We start from the raw sequence: 11,945 nt of genomic DNA on the forward strand, positions 1-11,945 counted from the left end.
ACTAAATATATATAGCGGGGTCGTTCCTACGATATATTAGGCGTAGCGATTAGCTTTTATAGGTAACTTCGTTATCTTACTTATTATTTATAGCTAACGTATTTCTTAGTATCCTAAATAAATCTAAAGTCCGATCGATTAAATAAAGAAGAAGAAATTACTAAGGAGTAAATATTAAAAGCTTAAGCCGACCTAAATAAAGCCTTAGCTCGTTTAGCGCGGCTTTGCTATTAAAAGCGCTAGCTAAAGATAAAGGGTACTAAGATAGTCCGTTAGGGCCTTTATTCCTTAGATAACCTTAATAAGGCTAAGCGCTAAGAATCTAGAGTAGTAGTCGATATTTAATTTATAGGTAGATTTAATATAATTAATTAGAATACTATTAGTTCGTTAGGCGATTTTATAATACTTAAGGTAGTTTTTACTAGTAGAACTATTAAAGTAGAGAACTATAATAGGTTAAGTACTTAAGTAGTTCCTAAGTATTTTCCTTTAGTTTATATCCCTTTTACTTAATAAGGTATTCTTATTACTAACCTTATTTTCTTATACTTAGTATTTATTCTACTTTATATTCTTAATCGTCGTCGACTTTAATTTTTTCCTATAGTTTAGCGTTTTATAGCGCTAGTTCTAATAATAAGATATAAAATATTAGGTATATCTATATTATTATTAGTAGTAAAAGTTTATAGTTAACTTTTAAAATAGTTTTCTTAACCTTAAACGGTCTAAGTTTCTTAAAATTTAATTTATTACTTAGTCGTTTTATTTTAATATTTCGTTATATAAGGTAGACTATATCTCCCTCTTAAAAGATTAGTCCCTATAATCTTTTCTAATTATAGTAAGTAGATATTCGTTCTTTAATAAATTAAAGTTCTTATTATATTTCTTTATATAATTTTTATAGCTAATCTACTTATAGTATCGCTTATTCCGCTTATAGTCCTTATTAAGTAACCTTAAATACTTCTAGGTTATATCTATAATTAGCGTATACTAGTAAGAGCTTAGTTATTTCCGTAACTAAGCTATTATAAGCTAGTTACGCTATTAGTAGCTATTTAACTTAATTATTTTATTCGTAACTAATATAATATCGTAAATATTATTTAAGCGTTTAGTTAAGTCGTTTTATTTATCTATCTATTTATAGGTAATAAGCTATACTAAGCTTATATTTCGTCCTTAATTATACTATAAGAGCTTACTAAAACTTAGCTATAAATATACTTTCTTTATTAAAGATAATCTTATTTAGTAGTCTATAATTACTAATAATAGTTCGTAGGAATATATATACTAGCTCTTTTATATTACTTACTTCTTTATATAATAATAAGTACTTATACTTTATTAGTCTATTAGTAATAACGAATATACTATTATACTTAACGTTAGTTATAGGTGCTTTTAATAGTAGTAGCTTTATAATATAGTCGAAAGCTATTAAATCCTATAGTTTTTCTAGTACTAGTAGCGGTTATAATTCTCTATATAGTTTATATCGTTTAGCTTTACTTTATACGTAAAGTTCGTATTCTTTAATAACTTATCGTACTACTTCTTTAAGCTATAAGAAGTTATATTATTATTTAATCTATTCTATTATTCTTTAGATTCCTTAGTATTTATATATTAAATATTTATATATATCTTATATAACTTTATCTTATAATTCTAGTAGTATCTAGATTTTATTTTTATATATTAAAACTTCTAAATATTCTATATTATATCCGTTTAGTACTTTATATTCTTTTATTTATTTTAGGATCTTTTAGTATATTAAGTCGTTAGGTTATACTTTAAATATTATATTTAGCTATTATTACTAGTAGTTCCTATTTTTATTAATTTCTAAGAGCTATCCTTTCGCTATAGGTACTCCTATATCGTAGTTACTTCGTCGACTAAAGGTATTAGCTTAACCGTTTTCTATTCCTTTTTTATAGATTATTTTATAGTTAAATTCTAATAAATATTCGGCCTATTAAATCTATCGTTTATTTAACTATTACGTTATTATAAAATATAAGATATTCTTATAATCTATATAGACCTTAACTTTATATTTACTTCTAAGAAGGTAGCATCGAAATTCCTTAAAAGCTTAAATAATTATAAGGAATTCTTTATTATAGATAGGGTAATTAAGTTCTACGCTATATAGCTTTTTCGAGTAAAATATAATTAGTTATAGTTTTCCTTTATTATCTTTTTATCCGATTTATACTCCTAAAGTAAAGTCTAATATATTAGTTTTAAGTTCGATTTATTATTTTAAATTAAAGGTAGTTAAGACTAGTTCTTATATAATTATAGTTTTAATATATTTAAAAGCTTTATTAGCTTTATCGTCCTATATAAATTCTTTTTCTTTCTTTATTAAGTTATATAGTAGTACTATAATCTTTCCGAAATCTTTAATAAATCGTTAATAGTAATTTATAAATCCTAGGAAACTTTATATATCTTTAACATTCTTTAATATTAGCTATTCTTTAATTAAGTTAATCTTATCTTATTATATTTATATCTCTCTTAGTAAGATCGTATATCTAAGGAAGTTTACTTCTTATATATAGAACTTACTTTTCTTTAGTTTAACTAGTAACTTTATATTCTAAAGTACGTAGAGTACCTTATAAATATATTCCTTATATTCTTCTAAGGTATCTAAGAAGATTAAGATATTATCTAGGTATACTACTATAAAGATATCTAAGTATTTATATAAGATATTATTAATTATCTATTAGAAGGTAGCTAGTATATTTATAAGTTTAAATAGTATTATTAGATATTTAAATAGTCCGAATTTTATTTTAAAGGCTATTATCTATTTATATCCCTTTTTTATATATATTAAGTTATAAGCGCCTTTAAGATTAAGGGCTATAAACTATTTTTTACTATATAATCGATCTTATAGTTTTAATATAAGCGGTAATAGTATTCGGTCCTTTATTATAATATCGTTTAAGCGTTTATAGTTAATAACTAGTTATAGCTTACTATTTTTCTTTAAAATAAATATAACTAGGTAGCCTACTTTAGATATAAACGTTTATATATATCCCTTTTATAGATTCTTATTAAGGTAGTCGTATAGCGTTTATAATTACTTTTCGTTTAAGTTATAGATTTTATAAAACGTCGGCGTTATTCTATCCTTAAGATAAATTTCGTAGTCTTATTAGCTATATTTAGGTAACCCTATCTTAAGTTCTTTCTTAAAGAGTTTATTATATTTCCGGTATTCCTAAGGGATATTCTTTATTCTATCTTATAGGCTTTATTCTTTCTTTTAAGAGCTAGTTTCTCTTAACTTAAGCTCTTTATTAATTTATTTAAGGTCTTTCCTTAGAGTAGTAATAACTCTTTAAATCTTTATATTATATCCTTTATTCTATTTATATTAGATACTAGGTTATATAGCTATATTAGTTAGTATATAGGTCTTATTAGTCGATTTTTATTATATCTATTAGTTTAGTTACTATCTTTATTTATATTACTAAAGCCTATAATAATTTACTTAAACGGTTATCCTTTTTATCTTATTAGTAGCTAAATTATTATAAAATTTTACTTTCTCTTAAATCTACTAGTCCTAGAAGCTTATATCCTCGTTTTAATATAGCTAGCTAGTTTTTTAGTTAATTAATAGGTTGCTCTCTTATAGCTATAGAAGCCTTAATATAAGGTTATATTCTTTAATATCTATAATATTAAAGTTAACTTATTTATTATAGCCTTAAATATTAATATCGAGGTAATTAATCTCTATATTAATAATTCCGTTATTATAGTTAAAGGCCTCTCCTTTAATATTTATAAGTTTATATAGATCTATCTTATATCTCTATATAAGTTAGTAACGATTAACGACTTTAAGTAAAACGTAATTACCTATTACGCTATAGTCTAAAAGTATATATATATAATATCCCGCGATTTAAATATCTAATACTATTTAGTCGCTATAGCTTACTATTACTATATATAGGGTCCTTAGATCTTATTATATTATACTAGTCTATAGCCCTTTTATAAATAGCGTACCTTATTTTTTACTTAGTCTTTATTTATTTTATTTAAGTATTCTTCTTTAATTTATTATTAATATTATTTCTTTATATTTTTATTATATAGTATTATATTAAGGCTTAAGAGACTAATTTCTTATAGCTTATTAAAGATTTCTTATTTCTTAACGCTATATCGTTTATATTATACTACTTTATAGTTAATTACGTACTATACTTTATAATTTTATTTATTTTTATACTAAAGGTTAAGTTTTCGTTTAATATCTTTTTATTTTTCGCGTAGTATTTTTATATTAATTCTTCTTTAGTTAAATATAGCTTATAGCCTTTATATATATTACTAATAATCTTTTAGTATACCGTTATATTATTTATACTATACTTATACTTTTTCGTATTTATAAACTCTATAGTTTAAGTATATATATTTATTATAATCTTCTTTATTATATTTAACTTATTATATAAGTCTTTAAAAGATTAAGGGTTTAAATACTTTAAAGTAAGTAGCGTTATATTATTCTTTAATTTTAGCGTATTTATAGATTTTATATATCTCTAAAAGATATCTTATTAATAAACTATAATTATTATAGTATTTAAGTAGTATACTATAATTAAGTTTTAATAATATAACTTAGTTATTTAAGTAGCGTTAATCGATTTTCTAGTAGTTTAGTTCTATACTTAGGTAGGGTTTTAAAAGTACTTATCCTTTAACCTTAATTAAAAAAGCGTTATATTATACCTTTATTTAAAAGTATATTATATAATCTAAGTAGATATATAATATCTGTAAAATATACTTATAGTACTTATAAGTAAGTAGTATTTATAGATTATCTTTAAATTCTCCTTATAGTTACTATTCTCGTTATAGAGCTATAAAGGTATCGACTATAGTAATAGCTATAGTATAGTCTTCTTTATATAGTACCGGTTAATATTAAATTAATATAGCTTATTAGTTTTCTATAAGAATTTAAAGCGTTTATTAAGTTTTAATTTTAAGTATTTCTTTAAATTCTTTAAAGTATAAAGCGTATTCTCTAATTATAGTATTTTCCCTTAGTAGTAAGGGTAGTAGTATAAGTTTATTCTCGTTTTCTATTTCTCTAAGTATTTCTTATTCTTTAAAGCTTATATTATTAATACTTTATTATTCCTCCTTAGGTTATTATCTAAGTTTCGTAAGTATAAGGGCTATATTTATATCTTCCTTATTATATTATTTATAGACTACCTATTATTATTATTAATTTTTATTTTATATATCTTCTTAGAATCGTTTACTATTCTTCTTAATCTAGTCTTAAGAGACTCTTTTAAAATAAGGGTATTCTAGTTCTATAAATTTAACTTATTTTTATATTTTAAGATCCCTTTATTATATTATTATAAGGGTCTTTTTTAATAGCTTTAAGAACTATTTAGTACTATCCTTATTACTTAAGTATACTATATATTCGTCGTTATAGTATATAGTTTAACTAAGGAGTTTATACTTTAGTTTCTATCTATTAGTAGCGTTTAGGTATTTCTTACCTTCTAAGGCTAGTACTTAATAGGTTTTCTTTTCCTTATAAGGTTATCTATATTCTTTAAAGTAATATCTAAGTTTCCTATAGTTAAAATACTTTCCTTTACTTTTCTATATTATATCTAGATCTATCTTACCTAGGTTAGTTATATAAGTATAGGTAATAAGAGTTTCGCGCTTTTTTTTATAGTTAGCGCGTTAGTTAAAGTTATTCTTATAAAAAGGGTTTTAGTTTCCTCTTCCTTATTTCTTTTCTTAGCGTTATATATACTATCTATCGTCGATTTATACTACTATAGTAATATAGTCTAAGAGGTTATTAGGTCGATTTTCCTTATAAAGCTTATCCTTAACTTCTTCTTTAAGCCCGTTATAGAATCGTAATATAAGAGGTTCGTTGTCTTAATTAAGCTTTAAGGTAACTTAATAGAACTTTATAGTATAATTTAATATTAAGATCCTTTATCGGAGTTCTTAAAGTTTTTATTTAGCTTTTTATTCCTTATTAGTTATTTTAAATACCTTTATAATAGCTTCTTTAAATCCTTAGAAACTAGTAAAGACTTTATCTATTTCGTTATCTCGTCGCGCTAGTTAGTTATCGAGAAAGTCCCTTATAATAGGTCTAAACTAAGCGAGTACCGTTCTAAATAAATAATTTCCTATATAAAGTACCTTTTCGACTAGGTCTAAGAGTTTAAGAAGGTAAAACTAATAGTAGGCCTTAAGTTAAGTAAGAAAGTCTCGAAATATACTATAAGTACCGTCGAATAGTCCTAGCTATTTTAGTTTAACTATTTCTCTAAGGTCCCTAACTTATCTATTACCTCCTCCGTTCTTAAGTAACTATACCTTATATTAAAGGGTAATAATCTCGCGTATTATATCCTAAAGCGATATAGTAGCTCTAGAGTTAGTTAATCTAGCTTATTATATAAGTATATTAATAGTTACGATATTACTTAGAGTAACGCGGTATTATACTAAATAAGAGCTTTTAACGTATAACGACTAGTATTATTCCTAAGGGATAAACCTATTAAGGGGTTTATATTAGTAGATATAATAGGGCGTAGTATAAGTAATAATAAGTATATTACGTTAGTAATAAGTTAGAGGTCGTAGACTATAGACTATAACTAAGTAATTAGAATTAAAGATAGAATCGTAATAAAGATCTATATTAAAAGCTAGAGAGCTAACTATTTAAAGGAGTAAAAGTAGGTAGCTATATATACCTATAGAGACTATTCTTAGATTACGGTCTTAGCCGTAATCCCCTTCGTAGCTTACTATAGCTTACTCGTAAGCTATACTTTTAAGTAGTAATCTATCTATATAAGGCTTACTTAGCTTATATATACTTTAGGTAAGCTAAGCTTAAGTAACTTCTCGTCCCGACTATTATTCCGAGCCGCCTTATTACGTAAATATAGCCGGCTCTCCTACGGCCCGCTAACTATAGTCGTAATACTTATATAGGACTAAATTAAGGTCTAGGCTAAGTCTATATATAAGTAGCCTCCGCGCTTATATAGGCTAAGCTTATACTTCTCTTTCTTTTCCTCTTTATAGATTATTAACCTTCTTTTAATAAACTATACCTAAGCCTATACCTTTACTTACTTTATAATAATATAATTTACCCTTTATTTTACCTTTTTTATATCCTTATATATAAGATAGCTATTTTTAGCTACCTTTAAAGCTAACGTTTAATTACTTAGTTTAGTTAAACCGCCTACGCTAGTATATATATATATAAAATATCTATACTCTTATAATCGTAAAATTAAAGCGAACGTAATACTTAGTTTACTTAGGTAATTAAGAGCCTCTTATAATAGTAAGGCTTTATATAACTAAGAGTAGTACTACTATACCTTAGTAAGTTCGACGGCTCCTTTATAGAGCTTAAGCTATAGCTACTTTATATAAAAGCAAAGCTTTATATTAATAGTATTATAATAAGGGATATTTATACTTAATTTAACTATCTTTATATAAGCCTATCCTTATACCTATAAAGGTATCTCTTATAGTCTTAAGGTATATAAGTAATAGCGGAATTTTAAGAAATTAAGGAATTATATAAGACTATATAATAAAGGGGAAGAAGGAGTATAAGGTAGGACTTTTAACGGAATTTATTAGTAGTATATTAGTATATAAAAGAGGTATTAAAGATAATAATTCTATCTCTATTTACTAGCGGATATACTACCTTATATAGATAATTATAGCTAAATAGAAGAACCTTTTAGGACTAGATTTAGGCTGCTATATAGCCCTAAGGCTAAGGAACTTAGTAGTACTTTAAGTATAGCTAGAAGTATCTTAGTTCTATTAATATTCGTATTTAAAGGAGGTTAATTATACTAGTATTCTTAAGAGGTCTAAGCTAGTATTTTAAGCTAGCTTTATTCCTTTAATTCTTAATTATATAATAACTAGTAACCTATTTAATATATAATAATATATTAAATAATAAGCGATTCTTACTTTATAAGATAAGGTTTTATCTATAATTAATATACTACTTATTAGCTTATATAATTAAGAGAGTATATTATAGCTACTTTATTTATAGTAAGAAAATACTATTCTTTATATACCGTTTATATATACTAATATAAATAGACTAGCTAACCTCCTTATAAAGCTCTATATTAATTATAGCGAACTTAATATAGCTAAGTTAATAGGCTAAGAGCTTATAATACTTTATTAAAAGTAAAGTAAAGTTATTTTAGCCTACCTTATATAGTTTAAAGAAGTACTTTATTATATAAATATATATAGCTAGCTTAATATAGTAAAGTATAATTACCTTATTATAAGCTTAAATATAAATTAGCGTACTTATTTAAGCAAAAGGTCTATACTACTAAATATATATACCGATCTTATCTACCTTCTTTATAAGCTTAATAGTAATAAGTTTCTTTTTTTATTTTCTTTTATAATATAAAAAAAAGATAACGCTAGTAATATTATAGATATCTCTATCTCTACCTTAAGGACTAAGAATAGAAAGAAGTAGCTATAGGAGGGTCGCTATATAGGCTATAGTAGTAAATCCTATTAGTTTTTAAAGTACCTACGCTAAGAAGCGCGGGTAAATATACTCTAAGTAGTAAAGGGGTATATATACTAAGACGGAAAGGAGGTTAGGTTTAACGATAGTAACTCTAGTAATAAGTAATCTTAGTAACGCCTCTATAAGCTTCGTTAGCGTTCCCTTATATATAGTAGTAGCTACTATATAAACGGGACGTATACTTATAAGAACTAAAAAGGCAGCTAAGATATAAGAAGGCCGCTAATATAATATAGCTATAGTAAAAAGAAGTGCCTATATTGCCCTATATAAAAGGGAGCGGAGCCTTATATACTAAAGTACTATCCCTTATATTATAGTACTAAGAGCTACTACTATACGCCGATATAAGGGGGGCGGGATACTATAAGCTTACTAAAGCTAGCTACGCGCCGTTCTATATACCTTACTCCTTAGCTATAAGTACTAAAGCCCGACTCCTAGGGCGCGGCCCCTACTAATAATATAGTCTATCTAAGAAGCTTACTTAGGAGGGTATTATACGTTATTTACTAATGTTTTTTCCTCGACTAGGCGTACGTAGTCCGCGTAAGGGTTCCGTCCCCTTAAGCGCGGTATTGGGTATTATTTAAAGTCGCGCCTCTTTAAAAGCTAGGTAGGGGTATAATATAAGGGCTTTTACCCTATATAGGCCTAGACTAAGGTCTAGGCTAAGTCTATATATAAGTAGCCTCCGCGCCTATATAGGCTAGGCCCGTACTTCTTTTCCTTTTCCCCCTTATAGATTATTAACCTTCTTTTAACGGACCGTACCTAAGCCTATACCTCTACCTACTCCGTAATATATAGCTATTAAAGGTTAGGCTTACGCCTATATATACTAATAAGCGCGCTCCTTATCCCTATAAGTAGAGACGATATTATTACTATATCTAAAGGCACTAAATATAGTAGCTAACCTAAGGGATACTAAGGAAGTTACTTAATAGATCCGGATAACCGTAAGCTGCCGGATTAGTAGGGAAACCTATTCCCCCCTACACTTCGTATATATATATATATATATATATATATATAGTCACACCTACGGACTCCCTCTTTTAGGCAGGATAGCGCAATCTACACCCTCTTTCTTTAATGCAAAGACCCAATAACCAGCAATAGTCTCCGCTTATAGGGATAAGGGGCGCGCCTGTTAGTGCGTGTGGGCGTGAGCCCAACCTTCAATAGCTACACATTGGGACCGCCTCGGCCCAAGGGCGGCGGGGCGGCTTCTTCAGTGGCGGGGCGGAGGTGACGACAGGCCTGTCTGCCCCCTATTAGCAAGACTTGGACTTGCCAACTGATTCTTGCACTCGACGATCCTCTGCACGCTTCTTCGTCCTGGACTCCGAAACAGCCACCGACACGAGCCACGAGTGAGACAGAAGGAGGCTCCGGATACGCGCGGAGAAGACGCCACACCGAGCTCGCTTCGGAAGCTGAAGCACCCACCGTCTTGGATAGTCCTCCGCTGTCGGCGAGAAGATGGCGCTCAAGGGCGACGAGGTTGCCGAGCACAACGACGCCAAGTCGTGCTGGGTCATCATCCACGTAAGAACAGACGAGCAACGGAGCCCAATTGCGAGGTGACGCTGATGGCTCGGTTTCCCCCTGCAGGGCAAGGCGTACGATGTCACAGACTTTCTACCCGGTAAAGGCTCCAGGCTCCCCCCTTCTCTTGGACAGCAAGGCCGAGCGAGGCAGGCAATGTTGATCTCGACCGTCAGAACATCCCGGCGGACAGAAAATCATCCTGCAATATGCCGTACGTTTCCCCGGTCGCCCGTCGGGCCAACTCGCTCTCTGACCGTCAAGACGATGCGCGCCACCAGGGCAAAGACGCCACCGACGAGTTCGAGCCCATCCACCCGCCCGACACGCTCGACAAGTACCTGCACCGCTCCAAGCATCTGGGCCCCGTTGACATGGACACGGTCGCCGAAGAGGCCCGGGACGAGGACCCGGACGAGGCGGAGCGGCAGGCCCGCGTCGCCCAGAAGCCGTTGCTGTCGCAGTGCTACAACCTCTTTGACTTTGAGGCCGTTGCGCGCCGCGTCATGAAGAAGACTGCGTGGGCGTACTACTCCAGTGCCGCCGACGACGAGATTGTAAGGACTAGACGCCAGCCAAGATGCCGGGAGCGTGGCCCGCTAACACCAAGCCGAGACCATGCGCGAGAACCACGCCGCCCTCCATCGCATCTGGTTCCGCCCCCAGGTCCTCGTCGACGTCGAGACCGTCGACTTCAGCACCACCATGCTCGGCACAAAGTGCGCCGCTCCCTTTTACGTGACGGCCACGGCCCTCGGCAAGCTGGGCCACCCCGAGGGCGAGGTGGTGCTGACGCGCGCGGCGCACTCGCACGGCGTGGTGCAGATGATTCCGACGCTGGCCTCGTGCTCCTTTGACGATATTGTCGACGCGCGGCAGGGCGACCAGGTCCAGTGGCTGCAGCTCTACGTCAACAAGGACCGCGCCATCACGCGCCGCATTGTCGAGCACGCCGAGGCCCGCGGCTGCAGGGGCCTCTTCATCACCGTCGACGCGCCGCAGCTGGGCCGCCGCGAAAAGGACATGCGCACCAAGTTCACCGACCCGGGCAGCAGCGTGCAGTCGGGCGTCGACACGGACACGACGCAGGGCGCCGCGCGCGCCATCTCGAGCTTCATCGACCCGTCGCTCGCGTGGAAGGACATCGCCTGGTTCCGCGGCATCACGCGCATGCCCATTGTGCTCAAGGGCGTCCAGCGCGTCGAGGACGTGCTGCGCGCCGTCGACGCCGGCGTCGACGGCGTCGTCCTGTCCAACCACGGCGGCCGGCAGCTCGACTTTGCGCCCTCGGGCATCGAGACGCTGGCCGAGACGATGCCCGTGCTGCGCGAGCGCGGCCTCGACGCCAAGATCGATATCTTTGTCGACGGCGGCTTCCGCCGCGCCGGCGACGTGCTCAAGGCTCTGTGCCTCGGGGCCAAGGGCGTCGGCATCGGCCGCCCCTTCCTCTACGCCATGAGCGCCTACGGCCAGCAGGGCGTCGAGCGCGCCATGCAGCTGCTCAAGGACGAGATGGCCATGAACATGCGCCTCATTGGCTGCGCCAGCGTCCGCGACCTGCACCCGGGCCTCGTCGACACCCGCAGCCTCTTTGTCCACTCAAACGCCACCCCCGTCGACGCCCTGTCGGCCACCGTCTACGACCCGCTCGTCGTCCCGCCGCAGAGGCCCAGGGGGAAGCTGTGAGGGCGAC

The 11,945-nt window shown here is 32.8% G+C and overlaps 1 protein-coding gene across 1 annotated transcript; it reads left to right on the forward strand.

Moving 5' to 3' along the window:
• Positions 1-10,186: 10,186 nt before the first annotated feature.
• HRG_04943 (FMN-dependent dehydrogenase domain-containing protein) lies at positions 10,187-11,938 on the forward strand (the record flags this gene model as incomplete). The annotated part of the gene is made up of 5 exons (XM_044863414.1): positions 10,187-10,252; positions 10,319-10,352; positions 10,429-10,466; positions 10,534-10,809; positions 10,868-11,938. The coding sequence occupies 5 exons, from the start codon at positions 10,187-10,189 to the stop codon at positions 11,936-11,938; spliced, it is 1,485 nt and encodes a 494-aa protein (XP_044722028.1).
• Between the last annotated feature and the right edge of the window lie 7 nt (positions 11,939-11,945).

This window comes from Hirsutella rhossiliensis (genome assembly GCF_020360975.1).
Source record: "Hirsutella rhossiliensis strain HR02 chromosome Unknown scaffold00004, whole genome shotgun sequence".
In the NCBI taxonomy this organism is placed as follows: Eukaryota; Fungi; Ascomycota; class Sordariomycetes; order Hypocreales; family Ophiocordycipitaceae; genus Hirsutella; species Hirsutella rhossiliensis.